Source organism: Salmo trutta, chromosome 40, assembly GCF_901001165.1.
Source record: "Salmo trutta chromosome 40, fSalTru1.1, whole genome shotgun sequence".
NCBI lineage: Eukaryota > Metazoa > Chordata > Actinopteri > Salmoniformes > Salmonidae > Salmo > Salmo trutta.
In genome coordinates, this window is record NC_042996.1 from 11,598,346 (window position 1) to 11,623,558 (window position 25,213).

The 25,213-nt window shown below is 44.7% G+C and overlaps 1 protein-coding gene across 1 annotated transcript; it reads left to right on the plus strand.

Moving 5' to 3' along the window:
* The first annotated feature begins 1,156 nt into the window (after nt 1–1,156).
* On the plus strand, nt 1,157–24,687 carry nrip2 (nuclear receptor interacting protein 2). The gene is made up of 6 exons (XM_029741957.1): nt 1,157–1,916; nt 11,648–11,989; nt 20,401–20,483; nt 20,754–20,869; nt 21,900–21,952; nt 23,312–24,687. Exons 1-6 carry the CDS (start codon nt 1,761–1,763, stop codon nt 23,429–23,431), a joined length of 870 nt encoding a protein of 289 aa, XP_029597817.1. The 5' UTR covers nt 1,157–1,760; the 3' UTR covers nt 23,432–24,687.
* The last annotated feature ends 526 nt before the right edge of the window (nt 24,688–25,213 follow it).

Consider the following 25,213-nt stretch of genomic DNA (forward strand, 5'->3'; position numbering starts at 1 on the left):
GTTTGAGTTTGTTTTGCAGGAAGCAAATTTCTGCTTGAAAAAACTAGCCTTGGCTTTTCTAACTGCCTGTGTATATTGGTTTCTAACTTCCCTGAAAAGTTGCATATCACGGGGGCTGTTCGATGCTAATGCAGAACGCCACATATACATGAGGTTATATATATAAATGAGGGGGGTCTGAACTGAAGGGGTTTGTGAATCTCATGCTAGAGCCTGTTCATTTATTCATGGAGGTTGATTGAGTGGAGATCAATGCTGGGGCAACCACACCAATCACACACATCAATCACATACACCAATCACACACACCAATCACACACACACTAATCACAGGACACCAATCACAGACACAACATTAGCATAGGTGCCGGAACCACTGAAAACCCAGGGGAACTAAATGACAACTGGTTAGAACTCCGCTAAATACACATATAGCTGACAGAGTGGATCCCTCAATGTGTTATCCATCACATAGAACTACTACTGTACAGGAGTTAGAATCTCTATTGGTCGACTGCATTATGACATGTTACATCTCTGAAGTTCTATAGCAGCATGAATCAGCATGTTCAGTATGTCAGCCAGGGCAGAAAGGTATTCCAGCTCTGTGTGTGGAGGGTAGGGAGGTAGTAAGAAGGCAGCTAGTTGCTTTTCTACTTCAAAGTGTTTCCCCCCACTACGAGGCATTAACTGAGAACATGTGGGTGTCGTGTTTTGAAACTAGGCGAGATGTGTGTGTGTGTGTGTGTGTATATATGTGTGTGTGTGTGTGTGTGTGTGTGTCTCTCAGAGTGTGTGATGGAAAGAGGGCTTGAGGGGAGGGACAGGGGTGGGTATATACTCCTCCAGAGAGCAGCAATGAGAGGAAGAGACAGAATCACAGAGAGAGAGAGAGAGAGAGAGAGAGGAGAGAGGAGAGAGAGAGGAGACAGAAAGAAAGCGAGGAGAACGAGCGAGCAGAGAGAGAGAGCAGAGAGAGGAGAGAGAAGAGAGGAGAGAGAGAGCAGAGAGAGCAGAGAGCAGAGAGAGAGAGGAGAGAGAGAGGATAAAGGGGAGAGAGAGAGCAGAGAGAGATAGAGCAGAGAGAGAGGAGAGAGAGAGCAGAGAGAGAGGAGAGAGAGAGCAGAGAGAGAGCAGAGAGAGAGAGGAGAGAGAAAGCAGAGAGAGGTGAGAGAGAGAGAGCAGAGAGAGAGAGCAGAGAGAGAGCGAGAGCAGAGAAAGGGAGAGAGACAGCAGAGAAAGAGAGGGGCACAGTTTGCTCCTGCAGCGCTGCAAGGACAGACTGCACTGACAGAGGAGGGGACACACACAGCCCAGCCTAAAGAGAGACATGTCTACATAACAGGACCATCAGCACAATAATCATTTCTGGACACTGACAGCAACACAGAACACAAATAGATGCCAAGGACTAGCACCTCAAAACAACCTCACAGAGAGGGAGGTCACAGTTTGAAGGTGGAACAGTTTGAAGACGGAAGGCGAAGGAAGACATTTGTTCTGGAACAGACCAACAGAATCATCTACTCTCTGCGATCTATCTCTTGGAAGTGAAAAAGAGAGACTTTAAAGTACAGGGCACTGTGCTGTGCTGCTCTGCCTTCAACACGCATACCCTTCTGTGCTGCTTCTGCTGTTCCTGCTGTTCCAAACCAGGCTACATCAGACAGAGGTACGCTGAACGTAGCAGCTCTGCTCTACACTCTAGCTAGCTGTACTGCACTGACTGACTGGTTGACTGACTGGTTGACTGACTGACCATGAGTGAGTCGAAGAAGGGGGATCTGGCTATCCGGGATAAAGCCATCCTGGGCCAGCAGAGGCGTCTGAAGCAGGCCACCCAGTTCACACACAAAGACTCAGCCGACCTGCTGCCTCTGGATGGGCTCAAGAGACTGGGCACCTCCAAAGATCTGGTGAGTGGCTGTCAATGTCCCATTGGACTATTCTTACTCTGTTATTGGTGGTATTGTCACTTAAATGAGTTGTATTCATTAAGGCAATGAATACAACCCTGGTCAGTGGCTGTCTGAAAGTCCCATTAGATCACATTCTACTGCTTGTACTGTGTCACTTTGACTCTTAGTGGTGGTGGCTAATGGTGGCTAATGGTGGCTAATGATGGCTAATTACATTTGGATGAGACTTGGCAGATAGAATATGTTGAAATTAGCTTATTTGGATAGTTAGTTGAAGAGGCTGTACTCTGTTTGCCACCAGCTGCTTGGCATTGTTGGTGCTTTGGGACCGTTGGGAGACAAGTTGAAAGACATGAATATTGTCACTGTATTCTGACAACACTGGGGTAAACGGTTGGCTGAATCTAACTGAATGATTTACTAGGTTTAAAATGCGGTGTAAAGTAAATGTAGTAAGTCTATGACTAATGAGGTGGACCTTTGATTGACTATGATATTGCTCTGTTCTCTTGATGTGGCCATCAAAAAGAGTTGAATATCAACACCATTCTGCTTTTCTATCAAACCTGTGCTATTCTTACCATGGATCTACCGTTCACTGTTATCACTGCAACATCAACTGCAATTTCCATTACCTGATGAGATGTCTAGAAAAGATGGTAGGCCATGTTTTATTTTATTTTTTATTTCACCTTTATTTAACCAGGTAGGCAAGTTGAGAACAAGTTCTCATTTACAATTGCGACCTGGCCAAGATAAAGCAAAGCAGTTCGACAACATACAAAAACACAGAGTTACACATGGAGTAAAACAACATACAATCAATGATGCAGTAGAAAGAAAAAAAAAAAACAAGACTATATACAATGTGAGCAATGTGACCGCATAGAAGATGAAAGACCCAGTACAGTAGATGAGAGGACTGCCTGTCAAACTCTGTCAGAGAACATGGAGCCTCAGAGACACAGTGTTGCCCTCACACGTCTCCTTCCATCAGTACACTAGCTATGAGGTCAGAGGGACGGAACAAACAGAGCGAGGCAAGTTAGATTAAGATGCAGGCGCACACCCACGCAGCCACCCACCCACGCAGCCACCCACGCAGCTACCCACGCAGCCACCCACGCAGCCACCCACATTCTTCTAATCAATGCATGACACACTGACAGGACACACTGTGAGACAGACCGACAGTCCCTGTTCTGAAGTGTCCGTCCGTCCCCCACCATCCTCCCACCTCCTGCTCAATCAGCCCGAACGACATCCCTAAGTCCTCTCTCTCACAGGCCTCCTCTATGGACACAAGGGCTTCCTGTGATAATGGCTTTATTGCCCCACTGTCAACTCCTGACACAGTCTTGATTAGACGGCTGCATCCCACATTCCCAGAACGCACTCAGAGAATCTCCAGAATGACTGGAGCGGAGAGCATCAGAAGAGTGCGTGTTTACACTGTCTGTGTGTGTGTTTACACTGTGTGTGTGTGTGTGTGTGTCAGTGTGTGTGTGTCAGTGTGTGTGTGTGTGTGTGTCAGTGTGTGTGTGTGTGTGTGTGTCAGTGTGTGTGTGTCAGTGTGTGTGTGTGTGTCAGTGTGTGTGTGTGTGTGTCAGTGTGTGTGTGTCAGTGTGTGTGTGTGTGTGTGTGTGTGTGTCAGTGTGTGTGTGTGTGTGTCAGTGTGTGTGTGTCAGTGTGTGTGTGTCAGTGTGTGTCAGTGTGTGTGTGTGTCAGTGTGTGTGTGTGTGTGTGTGTCAGAGTGTGTGTGTGTGTCAGTGTGTGTGTGTGTGTGTCAGTGTGTGATTACACTGTGTATTTAAAGCCAGCTTTCACAGAAGGCAGCAGCAGCATCTCCATCATTAACTTCCATCTGTCTCAACCCTCTCAGTTATATCTAAATCTCATATCTAAATCTATTTCCCTTTCCTCTCAGAGTTGAATTCTCTCACAAGAGCATTGTGGGAGGATAACAAGCTGTTATTTAGAGCGAAATTACATATTTGTTGGAGCTTGTCTGGTGCTCTGGATTCTAGTCACACTCTGAGAAAATATGAAATCCCTATGCAGTGAGAGAACCTGGAGATAACCATCCTCTGTATCCTAAATGGAACCCCTATGCCCTATACACATAAGGCTCTGGTCAAAAGTAGTGCACTATATACAGTCGGAAATCAGGTGCCATTTGGGATTCACCCATGGTGTCTGACTTGTAAACGAGTGTCTCCAATCTTCTGAATACAAACAAGCAATATTCAGGGGAATATTTGATTACAACGGTGACAACAAGAGAGGATGATGCCACTGACACACTTAGGCTCTAAAGTGTATTTACAGTCACATGTATAACTTTATGCCACTTTGTCACGATATAATGCAGTCAGAGCTAAATCTTTTCTGCATCACCTTCAAAATGCAGACCACATCTGCTGAACGGCAGCATTTAATTCTACGACCTTACTGGGATAAATCCCTCTTATGCTAATACCAATTATCTGCTCATCGGAAAGAGAAAAGAACTCACTCTGATTCATACCTCATTTGCTAGAAACCCCATTCGATGGAGGAAACAGGCCACAGGGGTTACAGAATGATTTGCATGTCATCTCACAGCCCTGCATCACATTGTAATGGCCTCGGAGCCTGAACGGCAGAACGCCGGAGAGGCAGCCATTGTTACAGCTCTCCCGCCGTGCCTCGCTCTCCGTACTGACTGTCAAAAGCAATCACGCTCCGGGTGGAGACAAAGCTAAAGTGAATTGTAGAAAAGCAGCAGGAGTGTCCCTAAGGTGCGTGGGGCTACTCTGAGATCAAACAGAAGCCAGCTGATAGGCAACAACAGGGTAGTGATGTCACCTCACAGCTGAATAGACACACAGTATGTGTGTACAGTCGTGGCCAAAAGTTTTGAGAATGACACAAATATTAATTTTCACAAAGTTTGCTGCTTCAGTGTCTTTAGATATTGTTGTCAGATGTTACTATGGAATACGGAAGTATAATTACAAGCATTTCATAAGTGTCAAAGGCTTTTATTGACAATTACATGAAGTTGATGCAAAGAGTCAATATTTGCAGTGTTGACCCTTCTTTTTCAAGACCTCTGCAATCCGCCCTGGCATGCTGTCAATTAACTTCTGGGCCACACCCTGACTGATGGTAGCCCATTCTTGCATATTCAATGTTTGGAGTTCGTCAGAATTTGTGGGTTTTTGTTTGTCCACCCGCCTCTTGAGGATTGACCACAAGTTCTCAATGGGATTAAGGTCTGGGGAGTTTCCTGGCCATGGACCCAAAATATCGATGTTTTTGTTTCCCGAGCCAATTAGTTATCACTTTTGCCTTATGGCAAGGTGCTCCATCATGCTGGAAAAGACATTGTTCATCACAAAACTGTTCCTGGATGGTTGGGAGAAATTGCTCTCGGAGGATGTGTTGGTACCATTCTTTATTCATGGCTGTGTTGTTAGGCAAAATTGTGAGTGAGCCCACTCCCTTGGCTGAGAAGCAACCCCACACATGAATGGTCTCAGGAAGCTTTACTGTTGGCATGACATAGGACTGATGGTAGCGCTCACCTTGTCTTCTCTGGACAAGCTTTTTTCCGGATGCCCCAAACAATCGGAAAGGGGATTCGTCAGAGAAAATGACTTTACCCCAGTCCTCAGCAGTCCAATCCCTGTACCTTTTGCAGAATATCAGTCTGTCCCTGATGTTTTTCCTGGAAAAAAGTGGCTTCTTTGCTGCTCTTCTTGACACCAGGTCATCCTCCAAAAGGCTTCGCCTCACTGTGCATGCAGATGCACTCACACCTGCCTGCTGCCATTCCTGAGCAAGCTCTGTACTGGTGGTGCCCCGATCCCACAGCTGAATCAACTTTTGGAGATGGTCCTAGCGCTTGCTGGACTTTCTTGGGCGCCCTGAAGCTTTCTTCACAACAATTGGACCGCTCTCCTTGAAGTTCTTGATGATCCGATAAATGGTTGATTTAGGTGCAATCTTACTGGCAGCAATATCTTGCCTATGAAGCCCTTTTTGTGCAATGCAATGATGACGGCACGTGTTTCCTTGCAGGTAACCATGGTTGACAGAGGAAGAACAATGATTCCAAGCACCACCCTCCTTTTGAAGCTTCCAGTCTGTTATTCAAACTCAATCAGCATGACAGAGTGATCTCCAGCCTTGTCCTCGTCAACACTCACACTTGTGTTAACGAGAGAATCACTGACATGATGTCAGCTGGTCCTTTTGTGGCAGGGCTGAAATGCAGTGGAAATGTTTTTTGGGGATTCAGTTCATTTGCATGGCAAAGAGGGACTTTGCAATTAATTGCAATTCATCTGATCACTCTTCATAACATTCTGGAGTATATGCAAATTGCCATAATACAAACTGAGGCAGCAGACTTTGTGAAAAGTAATATTTGTGTCATTCTCAAAACTTTGGCCACGACTGTATATGTATGTGTGTCTGTCTGTCCTTCTGAAATAGTGTTCATATTTCAAGAATGCTTTATTATCAGTCTCATGGGTGCTTTCCCCTATTAAGGAATGATGAAGCCATTTGTCCTCATTATCATTCTCAAGTCATTAAAATAGAACTATTCCTGGTGTAAAAACACACATTGAACCACGCAGGACTTCTTTAGATGTAGCCTGGTTTGCCACTCCACTTCAACTCAGTCAGTACATCATTTAACAGTATAGAGCCAGTTATATGAGTGAATGTGTTTGGCCTCCCTCCCTCCCTCCCTCCCTCCCTCCCTCCCTCCCTCCCTCCCTCCCTCCCTCCCTCCCTCCCTCCCTCCCTCCCTCCCTCCCTCCCTCCCTCCCTCCGGTAATCATCCTAGACCAGAGCCAGGGAGCAGTGATCATGAAAAGGGCAAAGACAACCCACCATTCAATCGCAAGAGCGAGGGAAGGGAAAAGCAGAGTGGAGGAGGGTGGGGACAAAAGGGAAGTGGTAGACTGTGGTCCCTTTTAGCACAAGTGTTATTTATATCAGAAAGCCATGAGTACTAGAAAAACAGTGAGGACTTCTCAGTTATATCCCTCCATCTGCTCTGCCTCCCACTCTTTTTAACTTTGTGTGTGTGAATAAATGTGTGTGAGTGTATCTGTGTATCCTCTCTCCTGACAGACCCAGTGAGGCCTGTCTAACTGGGAGGCTCCAGGTGTCCCTGTCAGGTCAGAGCTGGGCTGCAGCGTCCGCATTGTTTATAACATCCAAGAACGACAACATTAGACCGAGTTCTCTCCCAGACGGCGACATGGCACCTTCAATCACTCAATGTGATCCCTTGACATTTCACTAAGAAGTTTGAGAAAAGTGCCCTAACTCTGACTGTGGAGGGCCATGGTGAATTGATTCAGGAGACATCTCAGGAAGGTTCTAGTGATTACCGTTTGAACCCAGCACTGAGCCAATTAGCCTGGCTGACGAGAGCAGAGGTGAACCCCCCTCTGATTTCAGCCAGGCGAGGACCCTTCTCTCTATCCCTCCACCCTCTCTCCACACTCTCTTCCTACCTGTTTCTCTCTCTCTTCTCTGCACTCGCACACCCTCCCCGCTCTCTCTCATCCACTCTCTCCCTCTCTAAGTTGTCAGAAGCTTTGATGGGCGGCAGCAGACAGACAGCCGCCTAAAAATACCTGGGTGAAACAGACAGGCACAGAGACCGAGGGGATGGCAGAGCGAGAGATCGAGAGTAGAAAGAGAGAGAGACAAGGAGGGTAGGGAGAGAGAAGAGAGGAGAGAGAGAGCAGATGTGTCGCTGGCTACACCGTGATGGTTTGTATGACAGGAAGCCAGTGGCTGGGGACCTTGATCCAAATGGAAAAGCAGGCATTAGCAGAGTCATGTGACTTCAGCCATGACAGAGAGAGGAGCCTGTTGCAGTCAGATAATTAGCCCACACGGCAATTAGGCTCTAATCTCTCAGAGAGTCAAAGAGAGAGAGAGAAAAGAGGACATGCCATGACAAAAGGGAGGGAGGGAGAAAGAGAGAGAGAGTGAGCATCATAGTGACCGGTTTGAACTGGAACACTGTGGACCTGTCCCGAGGGAGGTCACAGCAAGACACTCATCAGCCGAATCAGCAGTCTGCAATATGTATTAAGAACACAGAGGAACAGTGTGTGTGTGTATGTATGTGTGTTTGATGATGGAATGCTAGAATATGACAGACAGGATACAGACAGCGAAGGACAAGGTCATTGATGATTGATATTCTATAAACATCCCAGTTTGTTTTTCCTCTTAACCTATTGTGCCATGTCTAGTGGTTTGACTGGACTGGTTGTCTAACTGGGTCAGTTTGCTTCTGTATCTAGTAAATTTGAATATAAAAAAAACCCCCGAAACAATGGCCATCTAGCCTACGGGGGACAACAGTTGGCATTCATCAATAGTGTCATACAGTGTTAACAACACTCATAGAAATATCATATGTCATGCCAATAAAGGTTTTATACTTTCAGTACCAGAAAGGCTATGGGAAGTTATACTCTTTAATTACAGCTAATTGAATAGACAATTTATTTCTAGAGACCAACTAGGGGAGGGACAGGAAGAGACAGGAACCTTCACATCCTTTGTACATGTTTAACCAACCATCACAAATCACTATTTAAGACTCATCCAGTCATCATCTCTGCTGGCTGAAATGAATGATGGCTAACCATGATATCAGCCAATATAATCTATTCTGCATGAACGCTGATGGATGCAGACAAAGATTAGCCTAATTCATAGCAGGGATGCCAATTACAAGTTAACCACTTAGCCAATAAAGCCTACCACCTATCAGCATGCATTTACAACCATAAAGGTGTTGTAGAGCATAATGTCTGATGTATGACTGCGACCTTGTCCCAGGGGGGATTCAATAGGGGTAACTCCATATTTACTACATAGTAACTCCATATTTAGTGTGATAAATCAAATAAATGCCTTGTATGAGCTATTTGGCAAAACGAGACAGTTTTACATGTACTCATGCTTTTGCCATTTGACGGTTGGCACAAAAGTGATGGACGTGTCCACTGTGACAGCTGAAACTGAATAAATAATCAAAGTTTACTTGCTGTATTTGGTCGATATATTATTTTGTTGTTGTTGCAAAAGCCCTGAAATCATACTGTTTGCTTTAGCACTCCATCTTGTCTCTGAGGATGTCATGGCTTGAAAAGAGGCCAGACAGACGCAACATCAGACATGATTTTAATCTTTGTCTCCAAACGGGTTATTTTACAGCCGCTTTCATCCCTGTCCCTGAAACCAGACAAAAGACTAAGCACATCCGCCAAAGTGCAGCGCTGGAACAGTGAATTGCATTTGAACTTTAGAAAAAATGCCAGGGCACATACTGTATGGCAGTTCACGACCGCTGCACACAGGCCGCTTGTTGTGGACAGAGGATCTGCATCCAAACAGTCTGACCTCCCTGTAGCTGCAGGGCAATCGGAACCTACAACAGCCAGCTGCCTCCTCACTCACATGGAGCAGGGGGAATTACATTGGGTACACTGCTGTCAGCTTCAATCTGCTCTGCTCTTTGCCAGTCAGAGAGGACCACTGAGGAGGGGAAGTATGGGTAATGGAGTTTTTCTTTAACTGATTTATAATAATGGGATTTAAAGGAGGGCTTTCTCCGGAGGAAATATAAAATAACATGATTTATTATAGAACTATAAAGTAACCCTATCAGAGGTGACATTGTATCACAACATAGTAATGAGGCTGATTGTGCTGTGGTCCTGAAGCTTCTCTCTGTAATAGTATCTTTTAGAGGAGGCACTATCCTACAGGCTCAAGGCTTCATACAGAACGGACACCTGCTCATCTACTGAAGGTGTTGAGGAGGTCAAGGGTCACGTCTGTGTAAACTCTCGCCAGACACTTCCGGTGTGACACAGGGCCTTTAGAGAAACTGCAGTCTCCCACAATACCAGCAGCAGAACCCACCTACAGATGTAGGATCTTCATTTGAGCCTACTCTCCTAATGCAATCTTGCTGACTTTACAGTAGCCATCGCTCAGAGATTTTTTCAATGAATTGTGAATAATGATGAGTGAGAAAGTTACAGATGCACAAGTATCATACATCATCTGGGCGCGTGTGAGAGTGTGTGTGTGTGTGAGAGAGAGCTACAGTATATATGAGGGAGAGAAAGACAGTGCGTATATGCCTGATTACAGTGTCAATAAGCCCTATAACAGAGAAGCTCTTAGTATAACTGGCCTCTCCAGAGAGTACTTCCTCCCTGATCAATAGAACACCTACCCCCAGAGGTATACAGAGGCCTGATACGATCTATTGTGTGAGCCAGTGTGAGAGCCCTGACCAGTAATCACTTTGACGGGCTGACAGGGAGAGCTGGAGCACAGGGTGAAATGAGCCCAGGAGACTGACAGACAGCTCGGCTTGGCTCTGATATGCTCTGATGTTGTGGTCATTACCTGAAACCTTCAACACCTCAACTGAACTCACAATGAGGCCCCAAAGGTGAGATTTGAGACCAGCAACTGTGTGATACAAGCAGAACAACTGTTTTGTAGGCTACATACTGTACAGACATGCACAGTGCAGATAAAAACACATCAAATTGGAGGCGCGCCTACACACACATAAGCGTGCACACTATTTACAGCTAACGATGTGCCTCTGGCATTGAGAGAATGGATGTTTCTATCACGTCAGTTGCAGCTTCGTTTTTCAGCAGCAGTTATGATATCTGACATGACTGACATCCTCCTTCTGGTGAATTGATGCTGTTGGTTTTGCTGGTGTTAGCTGACCTTCTGTTCACTTCAAACCACATGGCCTCTTAGAAAAACTATTTCCATCTTTCTCTAGAGTGACTCCCTACTGGAAAACAATTAGATTACCATGAGGCTCTGGAGCTCAAAATTATATTCATTTTAGATTTATCACATGAAAACAATAGTTCAACTCATTGCCCACCAGTTGTTTTGAAATGGTTTAAAATCGAATTTCTTGTTGGTCATCCAGGCAAGTATCAAATCATAAAACAACAGTCGCAGTAATATCTCTATGGAATGGGGTTGGTCTGAGTAAATGGATATGAAAGCTGTACAGAACACTAAGATAGAAATGTATCATATTTACAGAACTCTCTGTCCTGGAGAATATGGAATCATCATAACATTCTAACATAACACAAATTCTTATTTACAATGACAGCCTACCGGGGAAAAAAGGGTTAACTGTCTTGTTCAAGGGCAGAACAACAGATTTTTACATTGTCAGCTCAGGGATTTGATCCAGCAACACTTCGGTTACTGGCCCAACGCTCTAACCAATATACTACCTGCCGCCCCTAACTGGTTCTCTTTTCTATTTATTTACCATTTCAGGTCTACTGTGCACTACCTATTAAATTAAGGGGCGGGATGTCAGACACAGATTAAGCCTAGTCCAAGACTAAAAAGCACTTTCAATGGAGATTCTCTAGTGATATCATTTTGAGTCACCCTGCCCCCACCCCAATGGACATTTATCATTGCCACAGTTGTAATATGTATATATCGTTTTTTCACTTTGTCCTGCATTGTTGGATCCTGGAGCGCAATAATTTCACTGTACCCTGTAATTACATCTGTAACCCTGTACATGTGACTATTAAACTCTCTAATCTAATCTAGTCCAGGACTAGGATTAACCCATACAAAATGGTGTCTGACATCCCTCTACCTGCCCTGTCTCCTGGTTACAGCAGCCCCACAGCATCGTGCAGCGCCGCCTCATGGCGGGAAACATCCCACAACTGCGTGGCGAAGCCCGCGTGGGGAGACCCTCGCCCCTGGTCGACAGCAAGGAGGGGGGCGCCGGCGACGCAGAGGAGAAGAGCGAGAGCACGGCTGACGACTCCACGGAGGAGAGGGATTCGCCGGAGGAGAGCGAGAGGAGCCTAGAGACGAGGTCGGACGAGGAGGAGGACAGCAGCGAGGCCGGAGGGAAGACAAGCAGCACGGCTGGGAAGGATAAAACAGAGGAGGGGAGGAAGGAGATGCAGAGGACGGCGAGACCTCTCACTGCCCTGCTGGTCCAGTGCAAGGTACGCTTGTACACCCATCCTTCCTTCAGTTTGGCCTCATGGGTTTTGTATTAATCTAAATTAAATCTCAGATACTATTCAGTTCCATTCCATATGAAGATAAAAGAGGAGTGAAAGGGAGAGATAAAGGGGTAGGAGGAGAGAGAAGCACTCAGAGAGACCACAGTGAATCATCAGTTATCCAGATGATGCATTCCCTCATTGTATTCCACTGAGCCCGCTTTCATCAATTCTTAATGGCTTTGATTCTAGGGTTTGTCGAGTCCCCATATCGTCCCTCTGCACCCCTCAGACACTCTCGTCACACTGTGTCTGTGGCTAAATGAAGAGATAATGTAACACACTGTAACAGCGACTCCTCCACATGCAGGATCAACAACAGACTCATAATGAGGTCAACACACAGCTGAAGACCCCATCATACTAACATCATAAGATAATCATACGAACAACATTGGTAGAATCAATCTATACGCAAGATGGGAAGACAAACCAGTAACGCAAATGCATTGAGTCCACTGCCAACATCATTCATTTCAATGAATGAATAGCATTCAATTAAATTCTGACTCCGTATGTTCAGGCTATATTATTTCTGCACGCAACCCACTGACAACCCACATACTGCAACGTAATAATTGCACTAACTTTAAAACACCATACTGCACCCACCCACAAGTATTGATTGTCTGGAATACAGGCTCAGACTGATGAAGCAACACCTACATACACGAGACTAACCAGGCATCAACTCCACTGAGAGGTACGGAAATATACCCCCAATTAAAGGGGTTTGACCTTGGGGAGTGGGTGGGTGGGCGGCAGAGACTACTGTGTACTTTCCCTCCTCCAGATCACCTCACCTGAGTCACTCTATAGACCAAGGATGACTGCCACACCAAAAAAGATCCACTCAGTTGCATCATTTCTGACTGATGTCATGTCATCTCAAGGTAGTGTCCCCAGTGTATTTCCAATGTCCCCGGTGTATTTCCAATGTCCCCAGTGTTACCTAGCAGCATTTAACTAACTGGCTTTCTGAATCGTAACTGCCTGAAGCATACCTGTGAGAGTGTTCGAGGTTCCAACAAATCAATGTGATTCGGAATAGATAAATCTTTGTTGATGAACTCATACACGTACAGTGCCTTCAGAAGGTATCATACACCTTGACCTATTCCACATTTTGTTGTTACAGCCTGAATTAAAAATGGATTAACTACAATAACTTTAACTACAGCCTGGCACAGCCAGAAGAGGACTGGCCACCCCTCATAGCCTGGTTCCTCTCTAGGTTTCTTCCTAGGTTCTGGCCTTACTAGGGAGTTTTTCCTAGCCACTGTGCTTCTACACCTGCATTACTTGCTTTTGGGGGTTTTAGGCTGAGTTTCTGTACAGCACTTTGTGTTATCTGCTGATGTAAGAAGGGATTTATAAATACATTTGATTGATTTTTTTTTTTTCATGTTTGCAAATGTATTTAAAATCAAATATAGAAATATCTCATTTTCATACGTATTCACACCCGAGTTAATACTTTGTAAAAGCACCTTTGGCAGCGATTACAGCTTTGAGTTGTCTTGGGTATATCTGTATCAGCTTTGCACATCTGGATTTGGGGATTTTCTCCCATTCTTCCTTGCAGATTTTCACAAGGTCTGTTAAGTTAGATGGAAACCGGTGGTGAACAGCAATCTTCAAGTCTTTTCACAGATTTTCAATGGGATTCAAGTCTGGGCTTTGGCTGGGCCACTCAAGGACTTTCACATTCTTGTTCTGAAGCCATTCCAGCGTTGCTTTGGATGTATGCTTGGGGTCATTGTCCTGTTGGAATGTAAATCTTAGCCCCAGTTTTAGGTCATTTGCACTCTGAAGCAAGTTCTCATCAAGGATTTGCCTGCTGTCATGTGCCTTTTTCTTAGGAGTTGCTTCCTTTTAGCCACTCTCCCATAAAGCCTAGATCGGTGAAGTGCTGTGGAGACAATTGTCCTTCTGGCAGGTTTTCCCTTCTCAGCCAAGGAACTCCGTAATTCTGTGGTCATTGGGTTCTTGGTCACCTCCTTCTTGCCCGGTTGCTCAGTTTGGTCGGACAACCAGCTCTGGGCAGAGTCTGGGTAGTTCCATATGTTTTCAGTTTCCCAATACTGGAGACCACTGTGCTCTTGGAAACTTTCAACACTTTATACCTTCCCCAGATATATGCCTCATCACATTTATATCACAGAGATCTACGGACATTTCCTTGGACTTCATGTTATAGTTTATGCTCTAACATGCACTGTCAACTGTGGGACCTTACTCTATATAGACAGGTGTGTTTCTTTCTATATCATGTCCAAACAATTGAATTGGCCACAGGTGGACTCCAATCAAGTTGTAGTGACATCTCAAGGATGATCAAAGGAAATTGGATGCACCTGAGCTCAGTTTGGAGTGTCATAGCAAAGGGGTGTAAATACAGTAACAGTCAAAAGTTTGGACACACCTACTCATTCAAGGGTTTTTCTTTATTTTGACTATTTTCTACATTGTAGAATAATAGTGAAGACATCAAAACTATGAAATAACACATATGGAATCATGTAGTAAACAAAAAACTATTACACAATTCAAAACATATTTAGTATTTTAGATTCTTTAAAGCAGCCACCCTTCGCCTTGATGATAGCTTTGCACAGTATTCTTAATTTGTGCCCTTGAAAACCAAACCCAGAATCAAACTGAAAACACATTTGAAACCTTTAGACATGCCTCCTCGTCCTTCATTTCAAAATGTTAAGTATCAAAGAAAATGTCAACAAAATTGAATTTCATAGTGCTTTTTATTAACATCATCATTTGCCAAGTGCAAGATGAATTATGGTAGGCTTAGATAAGTTCATGAGGTGCCATATGAAAAGAGAGCTATGCAAGGTACAATAAAAACATTCATAAATTATTATCCGTAGGCATTAGATAAATATGTATGAAGAAAGAGAGCTGTACAAGGCAAGATATTAAAAAAAAGAATTATGCAAATATAAATCAGGTAAATGTGCATATGAAGGGGAACTGTGACAGACAAAAAAACACAAATCAAGAGTTATGCTTCGATAATAAGGTAGAGCTGACAGAGCTTTACAAGACACAAAATATATGTACTATTTTTTTAAAGTATAAGGCCCCTAGATACCACATAGAGGAACATATTTGGAGCACAGAGTTAGTCTGCCTGACTGGAACTCATCTACTATCCTTGGCAGCATATGTGTGAAATAGAATGCCTTCAGTTTAGGGATGCAATCAGCACAGAACTTCACATCAAAAGGCACATCAATAACAACCTGCTCGGATCGAGCCCAGACAAGCAGTTTGCATCTGTATGAATATTCAAAGATAAATACAAAACGCAGAGGACTAAAGGTCAAGAGGGAATTCATTATCAATGGAAATAGTTGCTTTTCTGTAATGGGGAACTGAAGATTAATGGGTCAGGGACATGGGAGGAATTTCAATCCGCGACTCATAGCTCCATGTGGCAAGTTTTCATTGGTCCGAATTGTCTATACATTGAGCCTGAAACAGGATATTTGTTATTTGGCCATTGGCCCAGTTTTATTGCAAGGAATTCTAATTGGTCAACCACAGGCTAGGGTTGGATTATAAACTACAGCCTGTCTCTTTGTTCAGAGGAGAAACATTGAGGACAGGGAAGAATAAACATCTGCCATCTACTTTCAAGCATAACAACAATGATTTGTTCTCTTTGAATAAATATATTTTTCTCCCCCTGATTTGCTTTGGGGTCTATGTTATTGAAGAATAACATCGACTGCTAACACATCTCTCCAGTCCTGTGCAGAACATTACCATTTGCACCTGCATGTAGTACCCACGGGCTCCATTAGGTTACAGCTGAGGAACCCCATGCACCAGCTTCACATCGGTGAGTTTGCCAGAGAACAGTTCAGTCAGAGACTCACTCTACTTAATCAGAAGAGGACATTTGATTTCTAATAGTTCTTGAGAGTTTAACACTCCATCTGGGCTTGCAGAAAGACATCAAATCAAATCAAATCAAATCAAATTTATTTATATAGCCCTTCGTACATCAGCTGAAATCTCAAAGTGCTGTACAGAAACCCAGCCTAAAACCCCAAACAGCAAGCAATGCATGTGAAAGAAGCACGGTGGCTGGGAAAAACTCCCTAGGAAAAACTCCTGAGAACATGGCTCCTTGACACTCACTACTGTGCCTCTACTCTCCAGACTAAACCCACAGCTCTCCATCCATGTGTAGGCCACCTGCTCGTTCTCCTTGCCATATGTGGTTGCGGAACCTGGGGGAAGAGATGCTCCCGCACAAAGTTGTCGGCATTTGTTGGGGTGCGCACACAAACCTTATTTTCTGAGCTAGCAGTGATCCGAAGTTTACGCGTGTCACAGCACACATGGGAGACACTCTGTGCTTTAGTGACCTCCTCCAAGCGGGCACATTTACACTCCAACAGCTTAACATAAACGTCATAAAATGAAAAGCATTTCTGACACTGCATGTTGATGCCGTGTTCACCATAAGGCTGCCGTAGCTGTGTGGCTGCTGCTGGAACCTGATGACTGTATAGTTTAGCTTTGATGCACAAGGCACCCCACTGGAACATTGACCCCTTCCACAACGCACGTAATAAAAGTTTGGGAGTGGTACGCAGGAGTTGGAGGTAGAGATGGAGAAGTGGCTGGGGTGCTGTCAGAGAACTCGTCACTTGGTTTGTGACGTTTGAAACAGATCTCGCTCAACCTTTTTGGAGCTAAATTCCGCTGCGTCCCAGAGTGCCACTGGCATTGCTCATCTGTACAGGACACCCCTGTCAATCGTCCATACACAGCATTCTGCACCTTCAACAAAACACTACTGTTAGAATAGCAAATTACAGTACAGAACACTAGTTTACATGGTGTTCACAGCTGACTAGTTTACACAGTCTCCTTTTAACTAGTATGCTGGTAATTTCCTTGTAAAACTCACCTTGATTCTGTACCTACCTCATTGCCATTTGAGATTAAACTGATATACTTACACAATGAGCCATTGAAACCTAAAACCGTGTATGCATGTTGTACTATAGTTAACGTTATCAGTTCTGGTCAATGATATGGTATCATCACAATTAGCTAGCTAGCTAAGTAACTAGCTAACGTCAAACATATCAGTCAAAGAAAGGGTTATGATAAACAAAAAGCCAGCGAGCTAGCTACCTTCCATAGTATTACAGCTGCATGACCGCAATACCTCCCCTGCCCTGCAACACAACAACACCCTGCACTCTCCACCGTTCCGACAGATGATATAAGAATCCAGGCAGAATGATGGTGTGTTTTGTTCTGGCTAGGCTGGACATCTGCTTTGAGGAACACCAGGTTGTCATCCTCAAGACAGTGAATAAGCACCCGCCCAACTCTGCCGCTGTGGAGGTATTGATATGCCTCTGCGCTTTTGTAGCTCCTCACCTCTGACCCATCCACACCGAGAGACGAGACAAGAGGTGATATTCGGCCATTTTTTCATATCGTCTTCCCACTCGTGAATAATCTGCGGATGTGGCACAGACTTGCCATTTGACTTTGAAAGTTTTTTTTGGTATGATCCCACGACATTTTGAGCTAGCTAGCTAACGTTCGCAAAACTTCAAGAACGACACAACGGAAGTCCTCCACAAAACAGAACGTTTGGACATTGTTTTCTTTCCGGGTTCATAAATAAGGTGAATACTTAAGCAATAAGGCCCGAGGGGGTGTGATATATGGCCAATATGCCACTGCTTAGGGCAGTTCTTTACGCACGATACAATGCGGAGTGCCTGGACACAGCCCTTAGCCGTGGTATATTGGCCATATATCACAAACCCCAGAGGGGCCTTATTGCTATTATAAACTGGTTACCAACGTAATTAAATGTTTTGTCATAACTGTGGTATACGGTCTGATGTACCATGGCTTTCAGCCAATCAGAATTCAGGGCTCAAACCACCCAGTTTATAATTTGTATTTTGGCGAATGTAGTACGACATCCGGGAACTTTTGGCATACTAACTATATCCATACTATGACCAATAAGCATACTTTATACTCAATTTACATCCCAAATAGTACGGTTAGTGCAGTTAGTATGAGTATTGGAACACAGCTACTGTGTGTGTGTTTGAAGCGAGTAGTTCGCCAGGGAACATTCCATGGGGATCAGCTTATCTTTGATCTGGTTTGTTTAGTTCTGTTTTTTTAAGCGGCTAAAAGCTCCATAGTTACCCATTAATTCCGGAGCCATTTTGAAACTTCACAGAAAGGGAGGACATTTTCACCACTCAGGCAGAGACAAAAGCACACGTTTGCAGGCCTTCTGAGAAGCCTGGCCGTGAGAAGCCTGCAGGGATTAAGAGGGGGAAGCTCAACTGAAACCATATTGTGTGTTGGGGACTACATTTTTACACCCAGCCACAGCAACGGGATTTGATGTCCTAGTGGGCTTTAATCTAGGGGGTAAAAATGCCCTAGAGCCAAGTCGATGTATGTGTGATACACAGTGATAATATGGCAGGAAAAAGAAAAGTGAAAACATGCTTTCTCAGGATGTTTTATCCATCCATACATCTATGATTCATTTATCCACCCATCCAACTTTTATCCACCCATCCAACCTTTATTCATCCTTCCATCCACCCCCTTATCGAACCATTAATTCAAAACATGGTGGATGTTAGAGAAGGCTTGAGATGAGGTAGACTGGGTTGTGTTAGCTCGTGTTCAGGGAAGCATATCATTATGTGTCCACTCGGTGTCATTCCCTCTCCATCGGGAGGGGGCGGTGGTGACATCTTGTTCCGTTCTCACTCGCGCGGATCCACCATACGCTGTGAAGTGTGTTTTAAATCCTCCCTCCATAGTTGCGTGTTTTCACCAACATTGCGTGTTCTCCCTTCCACTCGAAGCAGTGTGATATGCCATATTCTAATAAGAGCCTTGAGATTTACAACAGAAACTTCATTATAGAACATTTTACATGTATATTTTAGTCCTTTAGCAGACACTCTTATCCTGAGCAACTTACAGGAGCAATTAGGTTTAAGTACCTTGCTCAAGGACACATCGACGGATTTGTCACCTAGTCGGCTTGGGGATTCGAACCAGCTCTCTTTCTGTTACTGGCCCATTGCTCTTAACCACTAGGCTATCTGCCGCCAGGCCGCTGCAGTCATTATAATCTGCCGCAATGTCTGCTTCCCCTTTACCGTGAATCACTGCATTGTGACATGAAGTGCCCTACGGCGGAACCACTGGGAGATGTGGAGGAGGATAAAGGACCACCACCCTGGCTGTTAGCAGCTCTGCTGGGTGGGTGAAAACACACACACACACACACACACACACACACACACACACACACACACACACACACACACACACACACACACACACACACACACACACACACACACACACACACACACACACACAGAGGCTGGATGACAGGAAGTGAGACAGATAGGATGCTTTAGGTACCCAGGAGAAGGCAGCACTGCTGATCCTCACTTCAGAAGTGTTGTTTACTGTTCTATGGTTCTGGCTCAGAAGACAACATCATGTTGCTCTTGTACAGAAGATGTTGCCCTTGAGCATAATGGTTTTGGACGAACACTATTTACAAATCAGGAACTGACCGGTTCGCTGATTAGTTGAAGAACATTCCGCGGGCTCTGCTGATTGGGCTAATATTTCACTGGCTAGTAATGCATTCAGGATTATAAAAGCATGGAGAGGCCTCAGATAATATGGGATCATCATCTGTTTCAGAAAACAAGCACAGTCACTGGCTCCAATGGTTGAACTAATAGTCAACACATCCACTGGAGTGAGACTAATGATTTCATAGGTGTTTTTTTTCTAAAACAGTCATGGTTGGTTTGGTATTATCTCTAACCACGAGGCAGAATAGTCCTGCATCATCAGCACAGGCTTCATGGTCTAATAGTCTCTGACTCAGACAGAGGATCAATACAAATGTGATTGCATATAAACAACTATGCCAAACCTAGAAAACACCTAGTCTTAAACACTACTTGTAATTGGTTGGGAAATGTGGCTTAATAATGGACTACTAGCACAAATTTGACCAGAACTCTAGAGTCGGTAAGCCTTTAATTCAGACTTTATATCGTCGTTTGGCAGTTTTTCAGGCAGGCACTTGGCAGGCGTAGCAGAGCTGTTGGGACCCATTTGATGAAAAGCCTTTTGTAATCAAACAGATCTATTTCACTAAAGCCGCAGGACAAATATACGTGTTCCTGTCTGACGTTCTCTCCTTTGTGGGAGTATAAGTGTGTTGACTATACACGTACACTGTCAGTTAACACTGTAGTTGTTCTGCTGTGTTTCCACAGTGCTGTGACACTGAGGTGAAGGCTTCCATCAACACCGGGAGTCAACACAACCGCATCTCCAGCACCTGCTGCAGGAGGCTTGGGTGAGAGGCCTTATTCTCCCTCGCTACCTCTCTTTCTCTGTCGACCTCTACCACACCCACGAATCCCCACCCATCACATAACACTCCTGGGTCCAGGTTTGCCAACCAGCACCGAAATACAGAGCGCCACCAAACACATTTGAGTTCCACAGGCACTCACACAACCACAACCAACATCAGACCGCATCAGCATCAACAAACTGGCCTGTGAGAGACAGAACAAAGTAGCGTCCTAATAACCTCTACCATGGCCGTGTTGTGTGTTGCCAGATTGGTTCCCACCCAGGAAGGTCCACCCTGTGAGCAGACAGAGGGCCAGGGCTCTGTGAGGGGCCTGCAGCTGCAGCTGGGCAGACAGAGTGTCCAGTGCTCTGCCCACGTCACCGGTAAGGAAGGGGAGATCACATATTACGTCACATAAACATTTAAAGCAGCATTGCAGCCAGTTGTAATGACTGTCAATGAAGCAAGAGAGAGTCCACTCATACAGGGTAGGAATACAGGTGTTATGACAGTGTCAATGAAACACTTTTGATTTTCTTTCTCCGTAAACATACAGACTGTGACAAACAACATTGAATTGAATAATACTATAGATTGGACAAGTAAACTTGATTATATAAATCGCTGGGGTTAAACTGTAATGTTCCTGACAGTGATCAATACAAACCGTCTGGGTGCTATTTCACAAAGACCACAAGCCATTTTACACACCATCAAGGTTACTTCCCTTCACCAATGTCAATACAAAACCCCTTGGTAAAAACCCCCCAACAAATCAGGTCCTAGACCCAACACTGTGTTGCATCTAGGCACTGATCATTAACAGACAGTAATAGATTTGCTTACTGGCTGTGTTATTTCTGAATGCTTGCTCTAAAAAGTCAGCTGTCTTAAAAGGTGTTGGAGATGCGCTTGGCAGCCAATGTGTCTGTGACAGCATGTGTGTCTGTGAGAGAGTGTGAGTATGTGTGAGAGAGTGTGAGTATGTGTGAGAGAGTGTGAGTGCGTACTCAGTGTGCAGCATGTGCTCCTGACCTTTCCTATTCAGCAGCCAGGGTCAAATCCCAAAGACAAATAACACTGAGCAAGCAGGGAGAGATTAATATCTTAATGGTTGAACACACACACGCGCACACACACACACACACACACACACACACACACACACACACACACACACACACACACACACACACACACACACACACACACACACACGATGCAGATGGGAGAATTGAGAAGTGCTGATGATTCCTGTTAGATTTGAGCTCATTTATACAGTGTTAATTAATCAGTCAGCGGGAGACACGGCAGGTTAGAAATTCACTGTTTCTTATTCTGCTCTCTCTCTCCTCTTTATCTCTCTCTTCCTCTCTTTGTCTCTCCTTCTCTCTCCTCTCCATCTCTCCATAGAGGATGAGGTGTTTGAGCTGTGCCTGGGTCTTCAGACTCTGCAGGAAATCAAAGTAAGTCCTCATTAGTGTCGCAAATATGTAAATGCTGTGTTTGATCTGCCATCCTCCCTAAATCTCCCCCAACTTGAACTTTACAGCTAATGAAAATTGCTGCTAAAAATAATCATAGGAAAAAGGAGGCAGACATTGAATGTAGCAATTAGATTATGCAGAGGCCTTAGGAACCAGCATCTTCAATGTGTTACTATCAGAACACATCAAGTAATACCAGGTTAAAACAGAGATGGAGACAGATAGGTTTGCGTTATGTTATCTGAGGGTTACGGCTGTCTGCTGGCGTTGCCTGGTGAGGACAGCAGGTGAAAGCAGACAGATAAGACAGAATTCAGATCAGCACATCTCACTGAGGTTTAAAATGCTGCCATTGCCCCAGGATATACCAGGAAATGACAACACAACGTGACAATCAACAAACAGAACAGGAGAAGAAAACACAAACAGAATTCTGTCTTAGAGGGTCTGAGAGGGAAAGTAGAATTAGGAACGAGACTAATTGCGACCATTTCTCACAGAGAATCAAATGAATTAGACTTTAAGAGTACACTGGAAACCAGATCTACGATTACGCAAAAGCACCCCTGGAGGATCCACGATACCTGAGCCAATTTTCCTTCCAAGTGCACCCAGTCTCAGTATTCTGCTCCCTCGGCAAAACTCAAGATGGGAACTTTAACTCAATTTAAATCATAGCTGAAAGGTTTTCAAAATATTCCTTAAATAGACCGGTGGCTTGGAAAAAAGGGTGAATCCTAATTGAATTATCACGTATGCCTGCAAGGAAAGATACCCATACATGGAGATGGAGGAAGCCTGGAGTTACAGTTATAGACAACTGTTAGAACAGAGACAAAATGTTCAGTTTAGTCCCTGGGCCGTTCTGGTGACCTGGAAGAAAAACACAGAGCTCAGTGGTGCGGAGTCTGTCAGGCCCAATGGAAGGCAGAGAGCTAGACTCAGGTGCATCTCACAGCCATTGTGTGAATTGTGATCACATGTGCATGCGCACTGGGGCATACTTAAATGTTGTGCAACATTGCATGGAGCCCTTCAAGAGAACCATTTGGATGGAAAAGCACATAACTGAAAAGAGTACAGTGTCTCCCTTTAATGTCACCATGTGCAGACCGATTGAACTGCTATTTGGAGCAGACGCGGCGACCTTTCCGAGGATATTGGTTTACATAACATTATTAACCTTCTGTTGTCCAAAATGACACTTTGTTGGATGATGGCAGTACTGCAAACGAATGGAGTTTCCATGGCATGCACTGCATTCTATCTGTGGTAGAGTTGATGTTAAACCATGTTTTGACCCATCTGATGTCTCCCATATCCATCCTTTATCTCTAGTGCTGTGTGGACCTGAGCAGTAGAGTCCTAAAGCTCCAGGGCTCAGGGGAGGAGCTGCCTTTCCTGGAGCCGCCATTGGTCAGCCAGTGCCATCACCAAGACAGCAATGAGAATCTGTGACGCCGGCGTGTCACAACCTCCCAGCCGTCCCACACCCTCCTCTGATTGGCTGGCGCTGTAAAAACATGACGCAGTCTGGGTCTGGACTGTCCAACCAGTGTTTCGCACTGCCAGCAACATGGTTGAGCACCCCAATTCTCTTCAGTTTACACCATTGTGTTTGTTTCTGTGGAATTAAGACATTACCATGATGTTACTGCTGTATTGAATTAGCCTAGTTTATGGAGCGGACGGAGCTCAAGGATTGGGACGATTCTATGTAACAATCTTCATAATTATGTACTTAATCAAGGTGTTTTTTTATCTGCCAGACAGTGCATCATTGTTCAATACACTCTTGGGAAAAAAGGAATCCAAAAGGGTTCTTTGGCTGTCCCCATAGGAGAACCCTTTCTGGTTCCAGGTAGAATCGTCTTTGTAAAGAGTTCTACATCGATCTCAAAAGGGTTTTACCTGGAACCAAAAAGGGTTCTTGAAAAAGTTCTCCTATGGGGACAGCTGAAGAACCCTTTTAGGTTCTAGATAGCACCTTTTTTTCTAAGAGTGTACTGAAACATACTGAGGAGTCAGACGATGATTATCATTTGAAATGAACATATTGTGACTTGGAGGTATAAAATAATTTACGTTGATCATCAATTAAATGCCAAAACTGTTTAAAATCAAAATCAGTTCAGCCTTGAGGAAAGAATGATATCTCCCTCCCTTTACAGAGAGATATCCTAGATGTCCTATCATACGTGCTCAAGAGAAACGGTGAAAAACCAGGTCTTATGAAACCTTTGAATCTGCCTGTTAAAAAATCCAATTGAGAGTCAGGACAGACAGGGAATACTGGAAGAGATGTGAGGAGACTACTGCTATTCCTGGACTAACTGCCTTCAGCCAAGTGAAGACTCTCTCTCGTCTATTTTCCCAAATGAAGAGTGCTCCTAAGAATGTCACAATGACCCACATCAAAACTAGTTCTCAGTAATTCCACTGTCCTGGAGCTAGTTGTGTGTGTCAGATGGACAGCACAGCAAAAAGATCCAAACAGTCCATAATTCCGCATAATTTTTTGTAGAAATCTGGATGTTAGTGTTCCTGTGAGAGTGTCAGTGCGTGTGACTTGGAGATGTGCGAGTGTGTGTACGTACTGATGGATGTGCACTGTCTGTATGTGTGTGTCTATGTGTTGGAGTGCATGTCAATCGAGGAGGAGCTTTTCTGTTTCGATATGGTTAGTGGCTAGTGTTTCACATGGGAAAGAAAAAGGGATGAGTTCTATTTACTTCTCCTCCCAGCTCCTCCTACTCCTCCCAGCTCCTCCTACTCCTCCCAGCTCCTCCTACTCCTCCCAGCTCCTCCTACTCCTCGCAGCTCCTCCTACTCCTCCCAGCTCCTCCTACTCCTCCCAGCTCCTCCTACTCCTCCCAGCTCCTCCTACTCCTCGCAGCTCCTCCTACTCCTCCCAGCTCCTCCTACTCCTCCCAGCTCCTCCTACTCCTCCCAGCTCCTCCTACTCCTCGCAGCTCCTCCTACTCCTCCCAGCTCCTCCTACTCCTCCGGTCAGAGGGAGTTGCCAAGACGGAGCCGACCCCAGCTGCCTTCCTTCCCTCGTCTTCTTCAGGGGACATTAATCACTCTGCTCTGAGGCTGCTCTCTGGGCCAAGGCCCTCATAGATGTTTGTTTAAGCATATTCTCTCTCTCTCTCTCCCTCTGAATTTTTTACGTTCGGGAAACAAATCAGCTTGGTACATTTTTCCTCTTGTCGTTCGTTCCACTTTTGCTGACGTACG